Below are 23294 nucleotides of genomic sequence, written 5' to 3' on the forward strand. Positions count from 1 at the left end.
CAACAGCATATCAGCCCACGCAAGCTCACCAACCTCACCTAGAAGTTGACTTCCAGCTAAGCTTAATATAAGATTGAAGGAGGCCCTGTGCAGTGGTGATGCCTTGGATTGTCTTGCAAATGTTCAGAAGGAGCATGTAAAAAGCTCTGGAAACCCTAGACTTTGTTGGTTAATGTCACCCCACTTCTGAGAGCTGGTATCTTACTGTCCTTGAACACCTATTACAGGATAGCAATTTTGCCTTCCCTTGAGTATGTTTAAATTAGTCGATGAAAATAGCTATCGTACATGACACTTTCAAAAGCGCATGCGTTATTTTTTCCTTCTTGGCCCCCTGCACAAAGAGCATGTGCAAAATATACAGGCTGTGTATACTATATGAAAATATTCAAAGGGAAAGTACTTGCATAGTTTCCCTTTGAACATTTGGATAAAGTATGTGCATTAAAAATCACCCATACAGATTGCAACTGTGTTTGCTGTTTGGAAATCTCATGAGCCCCACCCTTTACTTTGAAGGCATTTTAGGGAGAACGATGCTTTAATTGAAAAGCAGCACAATGCACCAAAGAGAAATAATAAATTTTTGGTTATTATTGTAGTAAAAGTGTTAAAACATATAGGGGTAGATTTTCAAAGGGTTACACGCATAACCCCAAAAACCTGCCCCTGCATGTGCCGAGCCTATTTTGCATAGGCTCGGCAGCGTGCGCAAGCCCCGGGACTCACATATGTCCCGGGGCTTTGAAAAAAGGGCGGGCCAGGGGCGGGACCTCGACCTCCGGCATGGCCGGTTTGCGCGCCGGCATCCGGTCGGCGCTCGGAAGTTACGCCTGCCTCAAGCAGGCGTAAATACTGCAACAGAGGTGGGGGGGGGGGGGATTTAGATAGGGTTAGATAGGGGAAGGTGGGGGAGGGGCGGAAGGACAGTTCCCTTCGAGGCCGCTCCGATTTCAGAGCGGCCTCGGAGGGAATGGGGAAAGCCATCAGGGCTCCCCTAGCTGCACGCGCCGACCCCGGATTTTATAACATGCGCATGGCTATAAAATCGGGCGTAGATTTGTGTGTGCCAGGTTGCGCGCACTAATCTATGTCCGCGCGCATGTTATAAAATCTGGCCCATGATATTTTAGTCCTTTAAAATTCCATAGCAAGATTCATAAGGGCAATTTTCAAAAGCCATTTATCTATGTAAATGGCGATTTAGAAAAGTAAAGAAGCTTTTTGAAAATTTCTCAATTTATATGCAGGTAACAGTATATGTGTTTTGCCACAATGAATGTACTTTTTCCCTCATTAGGCAAACATATTCCCAGACATAGGATCCAGGGGATGAAATATGTCTACCTTTGCATTTTCAAAAATAGGTACATTGATTTTGAAGGAAAAGTATATTCAGAAAAAGGAGTTGCAGATCTCTGCAGATACTTTTTCCCTAGGCAGTTTTCTAAGGGAAAGTCCTTGTATACTTTCCCTTTGAAAATTGATACAAATCCCATGGACTTACCCATGGACTTTGCACCAAAATGTACACTTTTGAAAATTGTCCCATTAATCAGGTGGAAGTAGTATCATTAATAGTGCTGCACAATTCTTAAAATAAAATCTCTCATCCATACATTTTTTTAAGACTTTCCAAGGAGAAACCGAACCAGCATCATTTTCTTGGACTTACGAAGAAATCAAGGAAGTTCATACCCGTTGGTGGCAGTTAAGAGACAATGCAGTGGAAATATTTTTAACAAACGGCAGAACTTTGCTGTTGGCTTTTGACAACATAAAGGTATTGTAATTGCTGGTTTTTATATAATATTTTGACAAAGTTAATTTTGTGTGCACATAACAATTATATAGTATCCCATATAAAAATGTTTTAGAAAAATAGATGAAGAATTTACATTAGTTGGCATATGAAACACAAAACTGGAAGTAATATTGAAATGGAACTAGTGATATGCTTCAAATAGGCCAGGTTACTCATTTTTTAAAATCCTTGTTGGGTTGAGCAAATCTGTTAATAGGGGAAATATTGTGCAATGTAGGAAAAATATAAATAGAAGATTTGGTAAATTAAATTATTTCTTCAAATGTCACAGTTCTAAGCAATATTAGACTACATGAAGAAAGGTCAGACCAGTAGTGCAGTGGCAGTGCTGCCCCAAGGAGAATCCCTGGTTTGATTCCTATATTATATCTTCTGCACCTCAGGTTAGCTTGCGATGTGAAGATAATGTTCCCAGCCCCTAGAGAGAGAGTGTCATGGTCGTCAATAAATCCAACATCTGGATGTCATCCTTAGAGCCCAAGCTACAGGTTTCTGGAAGGAGCCCTGGTATTCAGCTCCCAACCTCAAGATTGTTGCTGCAATATCCAGACTAAACATAAAGGGGTAGATTTTCAAACGTGCGCGCATGCGTGCCTCCCGGCACCTGTGTAAGTGAGAGAGAGAGAGAGAGAGCATGTGTGTATTAGTGTGATTGAGAGCCCATGTAAGTGAGAGAGAGAGAACATGTGTATAATTGTGTGATTGAGAGCCTGTCTGAGAGAGAGAGCTTGTATATGACTGAGAGAGAGGAGAAAGTTGTAAGCAACTCCCCACCCCAATTCACAATAATCTCGGGGTACCTTGAAAGCGAACGTTTCCAGGTAAGGAGAGAGGACCATTTTCTTTATTCTTATTTTTAATTATTGGGTCTTTGTGCCTGATGTTTTGAAATATTTTGTTGGTGTCTAGAAATTTTTATTTGAGTTTTTAATTATTGGATATTCCATTCATTAGCTGTTTTGAAATAATCTATTCTTTTTATTAGTGTGGTTTTACTGCTATTGATTTTATATTTCTTGCTTTATTTTATGAGGACTGGTAATTTCTCTTTTTCCTTTGTTGTACTGCATACAGAGGCTCTGGCTTGCTGTTGTTTCCAGTTCATTTTTCATCTGCATGTTTCTATTTATGTTTTATGGTCTCTTTAATCTTTGTTAGGTGAGGGCCTGCCATTTTGATTGCTATATGAAGTCTCTAAGTAGGGCTCTATAACAGCCTGGCTTGTTCTATTTTTCTAGTAGAAGTATTGGAATTTTAAGGCCTGGTGTAATATTTTCAATGTTGCCTTTTCTTAGGTAAGGTGGTTACTGTTTCAGTGCTGGAAGGTGGTGCTTTTCTGGTATGGGCAGAACCAGGGGTCACGATTTGAAGCTCCAGGGAGGAAGACTCAGAACCAATGTCAGTAAGTATTTCTTCACGGAGAGGGTGGTGGATGCCTGGAATGCCCTTCTGGAGAAAGTGGTGAAGACCAGAACTGTGAAGGACTTCAAAGGGGCGTGAGATAAACACTGTGGATCCATAAAGTCAAGAGGATGTCAATGAAGAGTGGGTGGTTCGCCAGAATGACGGCTACTGTCTGGAGATAATACCCTTATTCAATAAACATACACACGGTTACTGCGACTTCAACATCGCTCTAAGCTTCAACGGCAAGAGGAAATGTGGAAAAAAGGATTTGCACTCACAAAGCGGGGAGTAGCTGGCTTGTTACGGCGGTTACTACCCCAAACCAAATAAGCCTGATACTTCACTTTCAATGCATACCCAGCATAGCTCTCTGCTTCAACGGCAGGGGAGAAGAAAAACTAATACTTCACACATATCCAGCATAGCTCTCTGCTTCAACGGCAGGGGAGAAGAAAAACTGATACTTCACGCATATCCAGCATAGCTCTCTGCTTCAACAGCAGGGGAGAAGAAAAACTGATACTTCACGCATATCCAGCATAGCTCTCTGCTTCAACGGCAGGGGAGAAGTAAAACTAATACTTCGGGGGTGGAGTCAAGATGGCGCCCTGATCGGTAGCACTGTTTGTTTGCTGCGGGCAAATTTCCTGGTAAACGTATTTTCTCCTGCTTTTTAATGCCATCTAAAAGAAAAGTCAGGGTGAGGAACTACCCCTCCATGACCACCCTGCCTCCCGGGCAAAGAACCATCTTACAGTGCGCCCAAATACCCTCACAGGGGAATAGTGTCCCGGCTGTTCGACCCGCAGAAGGAGGAGCGGAGCTAACCACGGATGAAATATCCCTATCCCCACCTGATGAGAGGTCACCACCGGAGCATAGAGGGACTTCGACCCCGCGCTTGAGGACGGACTCCGAAGTGGAGATCAATCGCTCGCAGGAGGAGGGAGCAGTGCCGCAGGACTCTCTAGCCATCAGCCTCCAGGAGATAGAGGCGGTTCAGCCCGGTGAGTGCAATCGGGACGGTGGAGAAGTGCAGGCAGGAGGTCGAGGAGGTAGGTCTGCAATATCCCCTGATCCTTCCACCGGAGTAATGATAGGCTTGAACAAGCCTGAGGTGGTGACATTGGACGCTCTCTGGCACCTAACTTCAGCCATAGCAAAATCATGTGGAGACTGTTCTGACAAAATTAATAATCTGTCTCAACAAATGGATTTGCTGAATAAAAATTTTGAAACACAAAAGCAGAATGTATCAGGGAAATGTGAAAAAGTGGAAAACGAGATTAAACAGGTGAAATCTGTGCAAAATGTGATAATTCAAGATTGCGGTAACATCAATAGAAAAATAGAAATAATTGAAAATGTGTTAAGACATCTTAACTTACATATACTGAATTTTCCTAGGATAGTGGAGGAATTTCCACATGGTACAATCAAAAGATATTTTACTGAAATTTTGGAATTTCCTTCTCAAGAAACCCCACCCCTAGATAAAGTATACATTTGCCAAGCAAGAACAGACAGAATGTACAAGAAATCCCAAGAGACTTTGCCAATTTGACGGAGTTTCTATAATCTTTGGGACTTGAAATAACTGAAAAAAGTACTTTATTGATTACATTCTATAATGAGAAAGATCTTACAGATGTAATGAGAGCATATTTCAAAAAGATGGCGACATTATTTATGGGTGCAAAATTGAGAATATATCCGGATCTGACGAAAACCACACAGATGAAAAGAAAAAGCTTTCTGGCGTTGAAGCAGGAAACATTGGCGTTAGGCGCTTCATTTTTTCTGAGATTCCCCTGCAAGTGTGCAGTGAAATACAACCAAGATAGCTATATTTTTTTTCAGCCAGAACAGTTGAAGGATGTTATACAATCGAAAAGAGCCCAGTTGATGCTAGAGAATTAAGGATAAACTCATCTTTTTGTTAATTGAGGTATTACAGGGTAGCCTGTGATTTGTTTTAGAAAAATTTCCTATATATTCCTTCTGTTCCCTCCACCCCCCACCGTGATAGTGGTCTAAAGGGTAACAATAAGGGATTATTTCTGTTACATATTTCTGATGTATAATTATTGTGAATGTGATGCCATGTTTCTGAACAAAGTGAAATACTTTGATATTTATTTTGAAAAGTTAATAAAATATAAATTAAAAAAAAAACAAAAACTAATACTTCACGCATATCCAGCATAGCTCTCTGCTTCAACGGCAGGGGAGAAGTAAAACTAATACTTCACGCATATCCAGCATAGCTCTCTGCTTCAACGGCAAGGGAAAAGAAAAACGAATACTTCACGCATATCCAGCATAGCTCTCTGCTTCACCGGCAGGGGAGAAGTAAAACTAATACTTCACGCATATCCAGCATAGCTCTCTGCTTCAACTGCAGGGGAGAAGAAAAACTAATACTTCACGCATATCCAGCATAGCTCTCTGCTTCAACGGCAGGGGAGAAGAAAAACTAATACTTCACGCATATCCAGCATAACTCTCTGCTTCAATGGCAGGGGAGAAGAAAAACTAATACTTCACGCATATCCAGCATAGCTCTCTGCTTCACCGGCAGGGGAGAAGTAAAACTAATACTTCACGCATATCCAGCATAGCTCTCTGCTTCAACTGCAGGGGAGAAGAAAAACTAATACTTCACGCATATCCAGCATAGCTCTCTGCTTCAACGGCAGGGGAGAAGAAAAACTAATACTTCACGCATATCCAGCATAACTCTCTGCTTCAATGGCAGGGGAGAAGAAAAACTAATACTTCACGCATATCCAGCATAGCTCTCTGCTTCAACGGCAGGGGAGAAGTAAAACGAATACTTTACGCATATCCAGCATAGCTCTCTGCTTCAACGGCAAGGGAGAAGAAAAACTAATACTTCATGCATATCCAGCATAGCTCTCTGCTTCAACGGCAGGGGAGAAGAAAAACTAATACTTCATGCATATCCAGCATAGCTCTCTGCTTCAACGGCAGGGGAGAAGAAAAACTAATACTTCACGAATATCCAGCAGAGCTCTCTGCTTCAACGGCAGGGGAGAAGAAAAGTAACCAATAAGGGCTGAATAACATAGTCTGGGTAAACAAATAAGCAGGGATGTAGCTTGCTTATTGTGGCGGTTACTACCCCTAACTAATCAAGCTTGATATTTCACTTGGATGCAGCTCCATCACTGCTCTCTACATTAATGGTGGGGGTGAAAGGGAAATAGAACCAAATGTTTTAAGAGCCAAGAGAAACAGATAAGTATGAGAAAAAAGAAGTGTGAAGCTTGCTGGGCAGACTGGATGGGCCGATTGGTCGTCTTCTGCCGTCATTTCTATGTTTCTATGTTCTATTATCTATATAATTTATGAATCAGAGAGAGTACTTCTAATTTTCCCTTGTCATTCTTAACAATAAAAGTAATATGTGGCCCTTTTTTTTTTTTTATTTCCGCCGTAGATGCTAATGAGCATTGTCCATCAACTGTGTCACGATGGGAAAAAAGATGAGAACCACTGGTCTAGGATCTAGCAGCTAAGATTTAATGCTAAAAAAATGCAGAGTTATAAATGTAGAGTGCAAAAACCCAAAGGACAGATACCATATAAAGGGTGAAAGAAGTGCTGGATCTGGGGATCATGGTATCTGATGATCTTAAGGTGGGCAAATAGGTAAAGTGACTGGAAAAGCCAGAAAGATGCTTGACTACCTAGGGAAAGGAATGATAAACAGAAAAAGGAGGTGATATGTATAAATCCTTGGGGAGACCTCATTTGGAATACTGTGTGCAGTTCTGGACACCATACCATCAAAATGATATAAATAGTCCATATCTTCAAAAGGATATAAACCACTTGGAATCATCCAGAGAGAATCTATTAAAATGGTCAATGATCTTCATTCTAAAGCATACTGGGACAGACTTAAAGGTCTAAACATGTACATTAAAATAAAGGAAGGATAGGGAAATATGAAAGGGAATTTTAAATATCTCCACTGATCATCAGATAGAAAGGCCAAGACGAAGAAATGTCATACAAAGATCAAAGTCCTAATTTCAAAAATACAGGTATTAGTAAAATGGGAACATACCTTGAAGAGGAGTTAGCAGATTGGAAGAAAATGGATGAAGTAGAATAACAGTAGCTCAATGTAATGATCCTGACTGCTAGGCAGACTCCTGCCAACAGTTGGCCTCACGGAGCCATGCTTTCTCCTACTATAGCCACCTCCTTGATGATCCCATGACTCAGCAAGGCCAGTCCTATTTAGCCCTGCCTCTCCCACAACTCGGTGCCTCTTTATCGAGTCTCCTTAGATCTTTGCCTTGGCCCACCTTGGCTTGCTTTGCTACTGCATGGTCCCTGTGGCTTTCTTGTTTCACCTTGTCCTGTGGCCTCCTTGGCTTCCTTTGCCTTGTTGACCTACCTTGTGTCCTTCGTGCCCCCTAGTCTCGCTCTGTCTTGCCTTGTGGCCTGCTTAGGACTCCTTGTCTATTTTCCCTTGCCTTGATTTGTATGTACCAGCTAGCATGTGTTTGTATAATCCATGTTCTATTCTCATGGTGCTGCCCAGTCCTAGTCTTGTCCTGCTCTGTCTATCCTTGTCTTGTTTTCTCCTGCCCAGTCCTCCCTGTGACCCTTACTTCCTGTGGGCCTTCAGTTCCAGCCATTGTCTCCCACATCTGCCTTGCCTCCAGTTCCAGTCTATCTCTGATCCCAGGCTTTGCCTCCTTTTCCAGCCCTTATCTTCTGTGCCAATACCCTGCTCCTGCCTAGTTCCCCTCTGTTGCCTTACCTTGCCTCCCCTGTCAGCATCCCTTGGACTTATCTTGTTGATGATTCAGACTGTCTCTGGCCTTAACTTTGTCTATTCACTGCCTGCCTTGCCCTCTTGCTCGGATCCTGACATTTTCAGTTCACTGCCTACCCAGTCCTCCTGCTTGGACACTAACTGCATCTGAACTCTGCCTGCTCAAACCCCAGCCTGATATGTACCCTCTGAAAGCCCTGCTAGCCAACAGATTTAGTCTCCACTAGAGAGATGATTTCAAATGATCTAAAATTTTCTCCTTCTCTGCAATTATCTCCTTCTCGAAAATTATTACAAACAATGTATCTGATTCACGAAGGATTTTTCCCATAGACACAAAATGGGAAAGACCTTAATGAATATGGCCCAATGTCAGCAACCACCACACCAAGCTTTAACTGTGGGGACACTTTCTCTATTTTCTCTACCTCAGCAATTTCCAAAACTGAACAGTCGAGAGAAACCCCTATATTCAAGCACTCTGCCTTCACTTTAGCAAATGAGTCCCTTAAACTATGAATTTTTTCCTCAAAAAATGAATCTAGGGACTCACAGTTAGACATGTCCTCATAGACCAGATTTCGCTTTACCTCCTTCCCCAAAAGTGAACCTACCACCTTAAAATGACTCTACAGTCATAATTAGCTTTTACAGTGGAATCTGAAAACAAGAATATAAGAAATTGCCATACTGGGTCAGACCAAGGGTCCATCAAGCCCAGCATCCTGTTACTAACAATGCCCAATCCAGGCTATAGAAGTACCTGCCAAGTACCCATACTACTGATGCCAGTAATAGCAGTAGCTATTGTCTAAGTCATCTTGATTAAAGCAGTGTTATGCCCGTCAGTCGCAGACGACTGCGACCGTGTGTACTTACTTCCTACACTGCTCTCCTGCCCTCCCTGGAGCTGTTTGCGGCTCGGGCCAGCCTTCACCGCCGCATTCCCCGGGACTCCTCATGTTGGCCTGGCCTGGCCGCCATCTTCCTCGACTTTGGGCCTTCCTAGGTGCATGCGTGCACCACCAGGTCCTCCTCTGAAGCCTCATCGGCAGGAACCTCGGGGTGTCTCCGGTTGATGACATCATCAGACCATTGTATTTAAACTCCACCTTCATCCTCAGCTAGCTGACTTGGCAACAAGTTCCATACATCTTCGACTACTGCCTACGTGTTCCTGAGACTCGTGTCGTGCCTTGGACTTAGACCCTGTCTGGTACCCGCTCCTCGGGGGCCAGTGCACGCATTGGCAGAGTCGGATTTCCCATAAGGCCAACCTATAGGGCGCAGCAGTCAGGGGGGCATATATACAGCAGAAATAACAATCAAACATTTTTCAGATTTTTCAGTATTATTTTGAAAAGGTCATATAAAATGCTGTTTTTTAAATTTACACCCATATACTTTAAATAAATTGAGCAGTACATTTACGTTGCCTATCTCTACAGTTTGCGCTGTCTTGCTCAGTCACAGGCAAAAAGCATTTGCTATTTCTCTCTCACACACTCAGCGTAAACCACGTGTTAAAGGAAAATTCCAGATTTGGCGTTACAATAGTGATTCCAAGTGATTCATTACGCTCATATCGCTTGTCTTCTACATAACATATCTACTGATAATAGGTACGTAAAATATATCATTACTACTTTTATATACTGTTTTGTTAACTCAAGGCTGAAAGCCATAAGCAGAAAAAGTTGACGGGGATGTTCGCAAAATTATAAGGGGGCTGCGATTTTTATTACAAAACATGAATTCCTCTTCGCCATCACACTTCTGCCAGACCAATCAGAACAGCATACAAATGCACCTTGTATGCTCCTCCCGCCAAGTCCATTCTAAAGAAACGTGCCTTCTCCACAGCGGGTCCCTCCCAATGGAACGCCCTTCCCCCAGATCTTTGCCAGGAACCCTGCCCGCTGACCTTCAGAAAAAGGCTAAAGACATGGCTGTTCAAACAAGCATTTCCCTAAAGAACAGAGAACCTCTCATGGACTGTACTTTTTTCGGCCAGACTCAGGCCAACATCTTGATGCTAAGCATCATATCTGTTCAACATAAGCATCATATGCTGATTGATCATCAGCACTCCACCTCCCTCTAACATTTCCCGCTCTAATCCTCTTCAGCATCCTGACTTTAGGCGCCACCAATCTATATACTATCTCCCCCGGTAAACAACCAACCCGCATTCTTCGTTTTAGACTTGCTTCTCACTGTAGTCCGCACCAAAGTTAAGCTACTGATGAAGGACTTCACCCTCGTTCACATATGTGCTCACCTAGGACCCTTGTTCACATATGCGCCCACCCCTCCCTGTTAGATACCACCCATATTCGATTTCTTCTTTGGTTATGTATCCACTGTTCGATCTAATATATATATATCATTTGCTCTAATATTTATATCAATTGCTAAATGTAATTTAAATATCATTTGTTCAATGTATCTACTGTTCGATGTAATATATAACCTGGTTCGATGTAAACCGATGTGATATGTCTATGCATAGAAAAAAGCTCAAATAAATAAATAAAACATGCACAATTTATAGCTTGTTTATGCAGCATCATTTAATGTGGTGAATGTAAGTTTGACACAAAATGCAAAACATTTCAATAAAATTCTATAATGTCAGATGAGAATCGATATAAATCTTCTGCATTTTATGTCAATTTTATTCGCTGTTTTTTATATTGAATACGCCATCTGGGTGAATAATTTGAACTAACTAAAGAAGTAATCGTCGTACCTCGTATAGGTTATATAGGCAGAAGTCTGCATTTTGTGGGCTGGCCTGACCTAAACCCACGGGCCGGATCGGGTTCAAAATATTTCAGGTCGGGTCGGACAGAAGAACTTCCGCAGAGCGATGCGGGTCCCGCGGGCTGAAAACATTTTTACTGGTTTTGGTCTTTTTTATTTTGCTTCTGGGTTCACTCGTCGCAAGTTTAAATATGTTTCAAATAACTGGCAGGGAATAGTTACAGGATATTTCATATTCTCCCAGACGCTGTAGGGTGGTACTGTTCAGTCCAGGATGGCCGAATTCGAGGACGTCGCCTAATCTGTTAGTGTGCGTTCATTTTATGGTGAGCGTTCGGTCTCAGTTGTGAACAGTAGCGCCCTTCAGCGTCCAAGACCAAACGGTCAGCATGGAATAAACAATAGCAATGCTGACTGCCTGATGTCATCGAGTTCCGCTGTCCTGGGCCCATCAGTAGCATTCTTTAGTGTCTGGCATCCAACAGCAGCCAGTTGGCTAAAATGGATCAAACGGGAGCTCACCGAATCAGCCACTCATTAACAACTGCGCACTCAGTCGTTTTGCATCGTATGGCAGCATACTCCATAGCCGGTAAATTTTGATGATTCTGTCCCACCGAAATGTCCGTGTACTTCCTGAACCCCAGATAATTTGCACACATAAATGAAAAGGTCCCGCCTTAGCCGTGTATTTAAAGCTCAACGACATGCGGATGACGTGTGTAAGCGAACATATGGGGTAGATTTTCAAAGGGTTGCACACGTAAGATACACACGCAACCCCTGAAAAACTACCCCTGCCTCCCCCTGCGTGCGCCGAGCCTATCTTGCATAGGCTCGGCGGTGTGCACAAGCCCCAAGATGCGCGTATGTCCTGGGGCTTCGAAAAATGGGTGGTCTGGGGACGGGGCCGCGGTCTGGGGGTATGTCCTGGGGCATAGCTGCGGTCCGTAGGTGTGGCCAAGTGCCCCGAACAGCGGCCTGTGTCGGGGCCTGGCCAGCCAGCGCGCGCAAGTTCACCTGCCTTGGGCAGGCGTAACTTCTCAACAAGGTGGGGGGGGGATTTAGTTAGGGCTGGGGGGTGGGTAAGGGAGGGGAAGGTGGGGGAGGCTGGAAAAAAGTTCCCTCCGAGGCCGCTCCGATTTTGGAGCGGCCTCGGAGGGAACGGAGGCAGGCTGCTCAGCTCGGCGCGCGCAGGTTGTACAGTTGTGCACCCCCCTGCGCACGCCGACCCTGGATTTTATAACATGCACGTGGCCCGCACAGACCTCCGTATATAGGCTATTTTGGTTAATTATTTTCACGTTTTTAAACTGGTTTTAAAGTAGTGATTTTAAATTAATTATTTTTAAATAAAAATTAATTTATTAAAATAATTATTATTTAAAATCTTGATTACTTCTTTCATATCAGCTGATCACTTGTTCAGCACGCCACCTGTAGTTCCAAAAATCCCGAATAATACAATAATAAGTACTTATAGTCTTAATTTATTTTTGCTTAGCATTCAAATGGTTTATTCCATAATTTTTTTAAAATCTTTTTTTACGAATTTTTACAATACAATACAATTAGAAGAATGCCTTGTCATTTGTAATTACAGAACAAGTATCCAAAACAAAAATATCTCAGAAACTAAATACTAAGAATCTATATTATACAACTTGTTCTGATCTAAATAAAGGAAAATTAAGAGAATCCTCATACAAAAATTCTAAACAGTAATCAATTATATATACCACAACTATCTATTGCGTATCATCTTGTCAAGACTAGATGTGGTAGTTTTAAAGAATTTTTGTAAATGTGGTTAGGCATGGCCCTGAATTTACTGGATAATCATAATTGAAAAATAAAAAACAATTGGCATGAATGGCTTTTTTACACAAGGACAATTTGTTCAGGAATGCAAATGAATCAGCCAAAAAAACGACCATCTGGGGCAGAATAGATAGTTGTGGTATATACAATTGATTACTGTTTAGAATTTTTGTGCTCATGTTCATTCTTTTTCTTGTTTGAGGATTCTCTTAATTTTCCTTTGTTTAGATCAGAACAAGGGTGAAGTGGATAAGAAAATTCAACTAAATAAGACACTAAAGGAATCCAAGAAAAGCTGTAACCAGAACGAGAAAAGCTAGAAAGATATGAGCACAAATGCTCGTAGTTTAGTCAATAAAATCCCAGATCTGCAAGCCCTAATGACTGAGGCAAACTTGGACATTGTTGCTGTCATGGAGACGTGGTTCACAGAATCTTAATTGGAATACGGCAATACCGGGCTACAAATTATTAAGGAAGGACAGAGAGGACAGGAAAGGGGGAGGAGTGGCTCTTTATGTCAGAAGCAATATCCAAGCATCTGAGCTGCAAGGAAGATGGGGCAAAGAAGAAGCACTGTGGGCTGACCTAAAAAAGATGATGGGGCTTCCGTTTCTATTGGAGTGGTTTACAGGCCTCTCCAAATCAAATGGAAGAGCTTGACAAAGCTCTAGTTGAAGACTAGTTCACTTAGAGAATAGCCACTGCCATTAGCAATGGTAACATGGAATAGACTTAGTTTTTGGGTACTTGCCAGGTTCTTATAGCCTGGATTGGCCACTGTTGGAAACAAGATTGCTGGGCTTGATGGACCCTTGGTCTGACCCAGTATGACATTTTCTTATGTTCTTACATACAAAAGATGGGAAAGAAGGGAGAAGTGGTGATTGTTGGAGATTTTAATCTGCTGGATGTTGACTGGAGAATCCCTTCTGCAGAATCTAACAGTAGTAGAGAGATAGTGGATGCCCTGCAAGGGGCTCTGTTCAAACAAATGGTAATGGAACCCACGAGGGAGGGAGATTATACTCGACTTAGTTCTCACTAATGGAGATAATGTCTCTAATGTCCAGGTGGGTGCCCACCTCAGCACCAGTGATCATCATACAGTATGGTTTCATATCACAAATAGGATACGGAGAAGTAGCATGAAGACTCGAGTTTTGCAGTTCAAAAACACAGATGCAGTATTCCTGGGTGGACTAGGCTGCCGGTGGACGGTCGTCCTGTGCTCCTGAGCCGTGAAGCCTGATGTGTGTTCCTGCGCTATCCCGCTCCCGTCGTGGTCCGCGACCAGCCTTGGGGCTGTGTAGGGCGCGTAACGGACAGGGTGGTCCGCGACTCAGTCCCGCGGGTGGCCTGAGTAGGGTGCCCTGAGAGACAGTGCCAATGTCCTTGCCCTGTGTTAGCCTTTTGATGCCCTGTGTCTTTGTCTGCCTTATCCAGCCATGTGTCTTGCTTCGGATGCCATCTGCATCATCCCAGCCATGTATCCTCGTCTTGGATGCCGTCTGCATCAACCTAGTCAAGTGTCTCGTCTGCGATGCCGTCCGCATCGATCCTGGTGTCTTGTATCCACAGCCCTGGTGTCATGTCTTCTGCCAAGTATCTTCGTGCCATGTGATGCCGTTGCATCAACCACAGTGTCAAGGCCCGTCTGCCCTCAACCTCAGGCCAGGCCTGCTGCTCCATGCTGCTCGCAGCAGGTCCGAAAGGGCCCGGAATGGTCGGAGGACCATTCATCTTCCAACATCCTCGGATGTTTGGCCATGGGAGCTTGCCGGCCTGGCAGAGGGTAGAGTGTTCAGCCATGCGGGACCACCGTCAACCCTTGGTTCGACCCTGGATGGCCTGGGTCGGGCTGAGGCCCATGGGCACACTAAAACCACCGTTCTTAACAGATTTTTTAAATGAGAAGTAAACCAAGGTGCATTCTGAATTTTGATTGTGATTAACAAGCTTTTTTGGTGCAATAGAATATAATGTGTTAAATTTCTAAGTAGCTATATTTGGAATGACTGGAAGAAACTGATCTGGTTCAACCTTCTTCCTTTTAAAAAAATTTTGAGACATAATTTGAGTCATTAGGATTCCTATGTTAAGTAAATCAATGCATGGAAGTAAGAAAATGATCTGACTAAGGTATCATTTCTAGCTTCAAATGTGTAGAGGGCATACAGACAAATTGAGGATTGACAAAAACAAGGTCAAGGGTATGATCGTGTTTATGTGTAGGTTATTATTCAGTTGCTCCCAGCCTAGGCTGGCCATTGCCTCAAGGAAAATAGGGATGGGGTGGAGTAGAGACATCTACATGTAGGTTGAAATCACCAACTATAATAGTTTTAGATAAATCACATGGAAGAAAGGAAAATATTTCCAACAATGGTGATAAATCTCAGGATCTCAGGATGAGTAATAAATATTGGAGAACCACAGAATTTAAAAAGTTTAAAAAGTCCAGAGGATGGAATGCCGCTTTGTCACACTCTTTCAGTGCTCAATGTACCAGCGTGTGTCTCCGGTGGCACACTGGCCTCTTAGACGGTTGCCCAGATGATACAAATGGGGGGTGGAACAGGGAATCCCGCATGGCTCAGGGGTGTTGCAAAGATGTTCAAGGCAGTGAGTAGCAAGTTCAGGCAGCTGATGGCAAGCAGTTAGGACTCCCATGTTGGTATGAGGGAGATGAGAGAGTCAAGACATGAAGGCCACTCAGTTGGTATGCTGGGCCCTTTAGCTGGTCACCCAAATGATGTCAGTGGGGGGGGGGGGGTGGAGCAGGAAATCACACAGAAATCGGGGGTGCTGCAAAGATGTTCCAGACAGTGAGCAGCAAGTTCAAGCAGCTGATGTCAAGCAGTTAGGATTCCCATGATGGTGTGAGGGAGCCGAGAGAGTCAAGACATGCTGGCCCCTTTAGCTGGTCACCCAAATGATGTCAGTGGGGGAGCAGAGCAGGAAATCCCACGCAGCTCAGGGGAGCTGCGAAGATGGTCCAGGCAACGAGTAGCAAGTTCAAATAGCTGATGGAAAGCAGTTAGGCCTTCCACATTGGTGTGAGGGACCTGAGAGAAGCAAGACTTGAGGGCCACTCCTGCGGCATGCTGGTCCCATTAGCTGATCACCCAGATGAAGTCAGTGGGGGGCAGAGCAAATGCGGCATACTAAGCCAATAATCCAGAAGGCATTTGACAAAGTCCCTCATGAGAGGCTTCTACGAAAACTAAAAAGTCATGGGATAGGAAGCAATGTCCTTTCGTGGATTACAAACTGGTTAAAAGACAGGAAACAGAGAGTAGGATTAAATGGTCAATTTTCTCAGTGGAAAAGGGTAAACAGTGGAGTGCCTCAGGGATCTGTACTTGGACCGGTGCTTGTCAATATATATATAAATGATCTGGAAAGGAATACGACGAGTGAGGTTATCAAATTTGCAGATGATACAAAATTATTCAGAGTAGTTAAATCACAAGCGGACTGTGATACATTACAGGACTGGAAGATTGGGCATCCAAATGGCAGATGAAATTTAATGTGTACAAGTGCAAGGTGTTGCATATAGGGAAAAATAACCCTTGCTGTAGTTACACGATGTTAGGTTCCATATTAGGAGCTACCACCCAGGAAAAAGATCTAGGCATCATAATGGATAATACTTTAAAATTGTCGGCTCAGTGTGCTGCAGCAGTCAAAAAAAGCAAACAGACTGTTAGGAATTATTAGGAAGGGAATGGTTAATAAAACAGAAAATGTCATAATGCCTCTATATCGCTCCATGGTGAGACCGCACCTTGAATACTGTGTACAATTCTGGTTTCCGCATCTCAAAAAAGATATAGTTGCAATGGAGAAGGTAACAGGAAACAGAAAGTAGGATTAAATGGTCAATTTTTTCAGTGGAAAAGGGTAAACAGTAGAGTGCCTCAGGGATCTGTACTTGGACCGGTAACCAAAATGATAAAGGGGCTGGAACAGCTCCCTTATGAGGAAAGGCTGAAGAGGTTGGGGCTGTTCAGCTTGGAGAAGAGACGGCTGAGGGGGGATATGATAGAGGTCTTTAAGATCATGAGAGGTCTTGAACGAGTAGATGTGACTCGGTTATTTACACTTTCGAATAATAGAAGGACTAGGGGGCATTCCATGAATTAGCAAGTAGCACATTTAAGACTAATCGGAGAAAATTCTTTTTCACTCAACGCACAATAAATCTCTGGAATTTGTTGCCAGAGGATGTGGTTAGTGCAGTTAGTGTAGCTGGGTTCAAAAAAGGTTTGGATAAGTTCTTGGAGGAGAAGTCCATTAACGGCTAATAATCAAGTTTACTTAGGGAATAGCCACTGCTATTAATTGCATCAGTAGCATGGGATCTTCTTAGTGTTTGGGTAATTGCCAGGTTCTTGTGGCCTGGTTTGACCTCTGTTGGAAACAGGATGCTGGGCTTGATGGACCCTTGGTCTGACCCAGCATGGCAATTTCTTATGTTCTTAAATATAGCCAGATAATTAGTTAGGCTATAATATAGCTAGATAAAATAGGGGCATCGGGAGGATATTGAGAGTGCCACAATAATGTAAACCCTTTTGGGTGGGTGGGTGGAAGGGAAGGGAGTGGCAGCCTGATTTTAGAATTTCCAAAACAACTGGATGGGGGTTATCTTGGTATTATTTTAAGAAGTTGGGGGGGGGGGGGGGGGGGGGGTGAGGAAAGCAAGGCCTGACCGGGCTTTTACAAGATATTTGGGGGGAGGGATGGCTAACTGGCCCATGTATTTAATTGTTTTTCATTTTTTAAAGTGCTAAAGTTGCACATTATCCAGCCACACAAGGCTGGATAACTTTAGACCTTCCTGGCTATTTTCAAATATAGCCAGTAAAGTTTTTGTTGTCCGGCTAAGCCTAATAACACGCCATGCCAAAGTTCTAGTGCTCCATCCAAAAATCCATTCTTTAGTCCTGTAATCCAAGATGTGAAAGGTGAATTTTAAAAGCCCGGCACATGCATTAATTAGGGGATGTACGAATAAGTCAGGCTTGTGCATGCTGAACGGAATTTAAAAGATAAACAGCCTACTGAATATTGGCCTCCATATGACCAAGAATATTGTCCTAGTTGAAAAAGACAACAGTTAGTCATGGTCTGCCTGATCACAGCAGTATACTACATTTCCTGTATCAGTAAGCAGCCCAGGTGTTAGTTGGGGCTTTCTTTCCTTATCCAGGCGGGAAAGGAAATATCCTAGGAGACACTCATTACCTATATCATAATGTGGCAGACAAAATGTTTGAGTTGGGCTGCCTTAAGCAGACATGTTTGCAACAGTCCTGAAAAGAAAGGTACTGCCTGATCCAGGAGAAAATCAGAAGACGAATTATCAGCAGACACATTCTTCTCTGATTATGGGGTTGGGTGACCAATATGTATCCTCTGGTAACTAGAACCTTGATAAAAACTCAAAAGGGAAAGAGGATCTGTGATACTGATAGTACCATATTGACTGAGACAGATGAAGTTCCATCTGCTACTGAAGATGTCCATCATAGAACCCATGAGGCTCTATGTTGCCCAACAGCCTGACTTAGAATTGTTCCATCACTTATGTAAATAAACAAATGCTAAATCACGCTTACAAGTTATCATGAGGTCGGCTCTTTGCCTCCCTCCCATACTCTATTGAATATAGTACTTTTCTTCGTTCTCCCTCTCTTTTTTCCTACTCCCAGTTAAGGCATCCTTGTTATAATGTAACTTTATGCTCCTTTTAAATTGTCTCTTGTTGATTGGTTGGTTTATAGTTACTGCTTAGTTTGATGTAAACCGAGTTGATTTGATTTGTATCAAGAAAGTCGGTATATAAAAGCCTTTAATAAATAAAATAAAATGAGGCTAGAATACTCTCCATGCCTGATAACACTCCATGCCAAAGTTATAGTGCTCCATCCAAAAATTCATTCTTTAGTCCTGTAATCCTGGATATTAAAAGATGAATTTTAAAAGCCCGGCACATGCATTAATTAGGGGATGTACGAATAAGTCAGGCTCGTGCATGCTGAGCAGATTTTAAAAGATAGCTAGATACACACATATTGATGTGAACTGGTGTATGCTGAGGCCCCGTACCATGTAACCTTACTTCTGCTATGGATGCCATGTGTTAAAATTTAAAGAAAACTCTGAAGATCTGCGGAGTTTTAAGGGTCAGGGCTAATTGGGGGTAGTGAAGACAGTCAAACTAGGGGGTTTGGAGGACCTATCTCTTAACTGGGTGAACTGAGGACAAACTAGTAAAACTGGGAATAGCGTCAGTGTGCGCCTCTTAAAACTCCCCGATTTATGCATTAGAAGCAGGATTTTCATGCCCACTTAAAATTGGTGCGCATGTGCATGCGATCAGGCTATTTTATAACTTGAGTGCGTATATGCGCACAGATTATAAAATAGCCTGATATACGCACTCAAGTTATAAAATAGCCGCATCCCTGGGTGTGGGCTAACGCACGTGCGCACATGTGTATTTGCGTGCCAGTTTGAAAGTTATCTAAGTATAGAAATTGGTAGCCTTTTACTGTGTAAAGGAAATAGCTCAAATCCTTCTGGCTTCTAGAAAGGAATCTACTAGAGAAATATATGGTTGCAAATGCGGGAGGTTTGCCATTTGGTGTGAGATCATAAAACATCTGTCTTTTTTATTTATTTAAATTGTATCCAGTCAAATGAAATAACATAGATTTACAATTAATTAGAAATAATTATTTAAATAAAAATCTTCTCGCTATGTATTATCAGACCTTAACTGGAGGACTATTCATAAAAAAAAAAAACCCTAAAGGAAATATGGCTGCAAATACAAGGAGAATTTACATATATTGTAGCACCAGTCTATTAATATTAATGGGGTGACATATCCCTGGTCAAAGAAAGCTACAAAACTGATCTGGTTCATAGAATACATATTGAACAGCTCACAATTTAATTTCACATTTACAGGGATATCTGAGTAAAAAGGAGGCTCCGAACACAACCACGTCTTATCTCCTATTCAGAAATAACTTGTGCCTCTGTTGGGTGATTCTAGATAAATCAGGAAACATTGCCACTCTATGACCCAGAAAAGCATGTGGTCTAGCAGAAAAAAAATGTTAAAGACTGTATCTTATCCAGTTCCAGGACAAAAGCAACCAAGCAAATTGCTTTTATATTAACTTCTGATTGGGAATCCTCCAGAAACTCAGTCAAATTCAAACAGAATTGTTCTCTTCTATTCCCAAATTTCTCAAATACTATCTACATCCTTTAAAGTTTAGTTTGAAAACCAACTCAATTGGGAACCACCTTGGTAAACTTTATAAAATGGAACCCTTTTTCTGCTCATCCTCTAGTTCAGGTCCTCGAGAGCCATAAACAGGCCTCATTTTCAGGATATCCACTACGAATATGCATATTCATTGTGGATATTCTGAAAATCAGGTTTGTTTGTACCTCTCAGGCACTGGAGTTGGCCATCCCTGCACTAGTTATCTGGTTTATGTGAGACTTGCTTCACTTGAATCCTCCTTTAAAACCTTCCACTGTGTTCTGTGACATGTAATTTTAATCCATCTGATAAAATCTGCCTTTTAGGCTCTTAACTTGAGTGAATTCAAGTAAGGGAAGGTCACATTTTTGCTGACTGCCAATTCAGCCTGCAAAGTTAATAAGTTTCAGGGCTGGTGCTTTCATTAGGCAATCTAGACAGTTGCCTAGAAATCAAAATTTGGAGGGGCAGTTTGAGGTTCAGAGGGGTGCTGTGCCAGAGCCATTGCCACCAAAGAGGGGAGCACTGAGCTGGAGCCGGTGCCACTGGTAGGAGGGAGTGTTGTGCTGGAGGTAAGCTGGGGAAGGAGCTGAATGACCAAGGTTCACCTAGGGCACCAAATTCTCTTGCACTGGCCCTGCCTTTACTTAATTCCAACAGAACAAAGTGGTACTCCATATCCATCACAAGTACCTGCCTAAGATAATGGCAGATTTCTATCTTAATCCTTCATTTATCTTTCCATTAATTCTTCCCACACATCACATACTGAATTGCAAATGAACAACTAGAATTTTTCTCAAATGGAATAAAACCCATAGAAAATCCATTGAGCTTTTTTATTTCTTTTGACCCCAATAGACTATGGCTATCAATAGCAGATCGCATCTCTCATTTTTACTCTCTGGCAAGTGGGGTCTTAGAAGGACATGTTAAGGCCCATGCCATCAGGGCTGACACAAATGTCAGGCCTCCTTAGAAGAGCTTTTCTAAGCTGCAGCAAAGAGCTCTTTCTACACATTAATTAGTCACTGATTTGAAACATCAACTAATAAAGATTCTGACTATGCTAACTGGTTTGGACTATGCTAACTGGTTTGTGGAATATACTGTAACTTGACTCTTACCCTCCATCAGCCCATTTCTGTTGGTTTCCTGGATTGTCTTGTATATTTTATGGTTGTCAAAACAAGGCAAAAAGATAAAAGATACAAAATAGGTTCCCTCTACTTCAAACATTTGATTGTGTATTCATATTTTATTTCATTTCTCATCAACCATTGTAGCAGCTTTTCATTAGAGAAAGCAAAATTGCTTGCTTGTTATTGTGTTCTGATGACAGAAGATCAAGAGAGACACATGCAGCTCAATTCAATGTTTGGAAATTGTTTATACATTAATTTGACAAGTTATTTGTTTACCTACGTTTTGCAAGAAAATGAAAAACATTAGATCTGGCAGCAAAAGAGTGAGCCCCCCCATATATATGATCAAAACTTTTCCCAGAAGACTGAACATTTCTCCAACTCTACTTTTGGCATAGAGCATGTGGGATATGTAATCCATCGGTGTGTTTTTTTGTACTGCTGTCATAAGGAAACAATAATGGAAGGTAATCTACAACCTTTTCACTTAGGAAGATTCAGAAGCATATTGGGCCATATTTCTACCAAGGGTTGTCTAATGGAAAAAACTGTAATGGTTATAAGTTATTTTGGGCTTATTTGAATCCTGGAGATTTTAGAAGTGATAGAATGCTTTTACTTGTAAATACAGATGAGATGATTTTGTATTTTTAGGTCCGTGATGATGTGTTTCACAGCATCCTAACAAACAATCTTCCAAATCTTCTGGAATATGGGAACATTACAGCTCTCACTCACCTATGGTACACAGGACAGATGACTAACTTTGAATACCTGACTCATCTAAACAAACATGCTGGGCGATCCTTCAATGATCTTATGCAGTATCCTGTATTTCCATTCATACTTGCTGATTACACCAGTGAAACTCTTGACTTAAATGATGCATCAATTTACAGGTGACTTGAAATTTTCTAATAATTATCTATAAATGCTGCATGCTAACAGATAAACAAACTCTGTTTTTATTTGTAGTGAAGTTTGTCAAAAATGTGTGAGTTTATATTTAGTAACAAATAAAATCAATCAGACATATAGGAGTGAATTTTCAAAGAGGTTTTGTGTGTACAAATACCATGTACACATACATGCTATCTTATAAAGCTCAAGAATTTGTGCCTACTTGTAGTATGGCATGTACATTTTACTGGGGGATACAAAGGACAGTCTAGGGGCATTCCAGGGTAGGGTTCAGAAGTATGTGTGTAAGCTGCTATTTTGTAAGTTGTATATGTGCATACCACATTACCAAACTTGACCAAACAACTTTACATCTGTTTATGGGCTTGCACAATTGAAATCAGACTACATATTGTCTGCAGTTTGTGAGTGGAAGGTCTGAATAAACTGGTGTGTGAAAAAGGTTACGTGCTAGAGGGTCTAGGTGAACTGAAGAAGGGCTGGGTGAAGTGGTGGAGGAATCGGCAAACTGGTGAGTCCTAGTATTGGCAAGTATTTTCAGAATGCTTTATGCACATCATAATATTCAATCCTCCTCATTTAAATCAAAGTTGTTAGAGGACATGTTATATATTTGTACATGCCTAAAATATACACACATATATCTTATAAAACAGGTAGAGAAATCATGCTGTTTCTGGCATTAGAAATATTTGGTTTACTGCAACATGTACCCTACTTCCAAGGCAGAAATATGCAGTATGTCATAAACTATGCAGCACCCACCACACAGTTTATAAAATACCTGCATAAATTTCTGCATGTCCACTTACTTACTCAAATTTTACACCGTGGACAGATTTGAAAGTTGGGCTCATAAAGTGGCAATGCTAGCACCAGTCCTGTTCAAGTGCAGGATAAAACTGTATGCTTGGTCCTTTTCTTATATTAAATTAGTTGAATCAAGACTAGTCTTGTCAGATTTTTTTTTTTTTTTTTTTAATAATTTGGTCTCCCTTGCATTAGGGTTCTACACAGCCACCCAGTTGACCCTTGCACTGTAAAGTAATGTTTCTTTTTAGGAATCAATTAACATTGCACAGTCCACTGTCAAACTGTAGAACATTTTCTTGACAATTTCATCATTTTATGTTGCGCTGGAGGTGGACCCTTGGCCTGGTGCAGGATTGGTTCGGCCCTCTGGTCGGACCCAGAGAGTGCCTGCCACCAGGAAGCGGAGCACACAAGGAGATAGAGGCTAGCTGGAGCTTCACCAATAACAGTCCGGGGTTTCCGCAGGTTGATCCCTTGAGTACCCGG

General features: G+C 42.0%; 1 protein-coding gene across 1 annotated transcript in view; it reads left to right on the plus strand.

Annotated features, from left to right (window-relative positions):
* LOC115087279 (lysosomal-trafficking regulator-like) overlaps positions 1-23294 on the plus strand; it is a 1534685-nt gene that overhangs the window by 1148727 nt on the left and 362664 nt on the right. Inside the window, 2 exon segments of the mRNA XM_029594260.1 lie at positions 1631-1783; positions 21729-21973. Coding sequence (XP_029450120.1) covers positions 1631-1783; positions 21729-21973 — 398 coding nt within the window.

This window comes from Rhinatrema bivittatum, chromosome 3 (assembly GCF_901001135.1).
Source record: "Rhinatrema bivittatum chromosome 3, aRhiBiv1.1, whole genome shotgun sequence".
In the NCBI taxonomy this organism is placed as follows: domain Eukaryota; kingdom Metazoa; phylum Chordata; class Amphibia; order Gymnophiona; family Rhinatrematidae; genus Rhinatrema; species Rhinatrema bivittatum.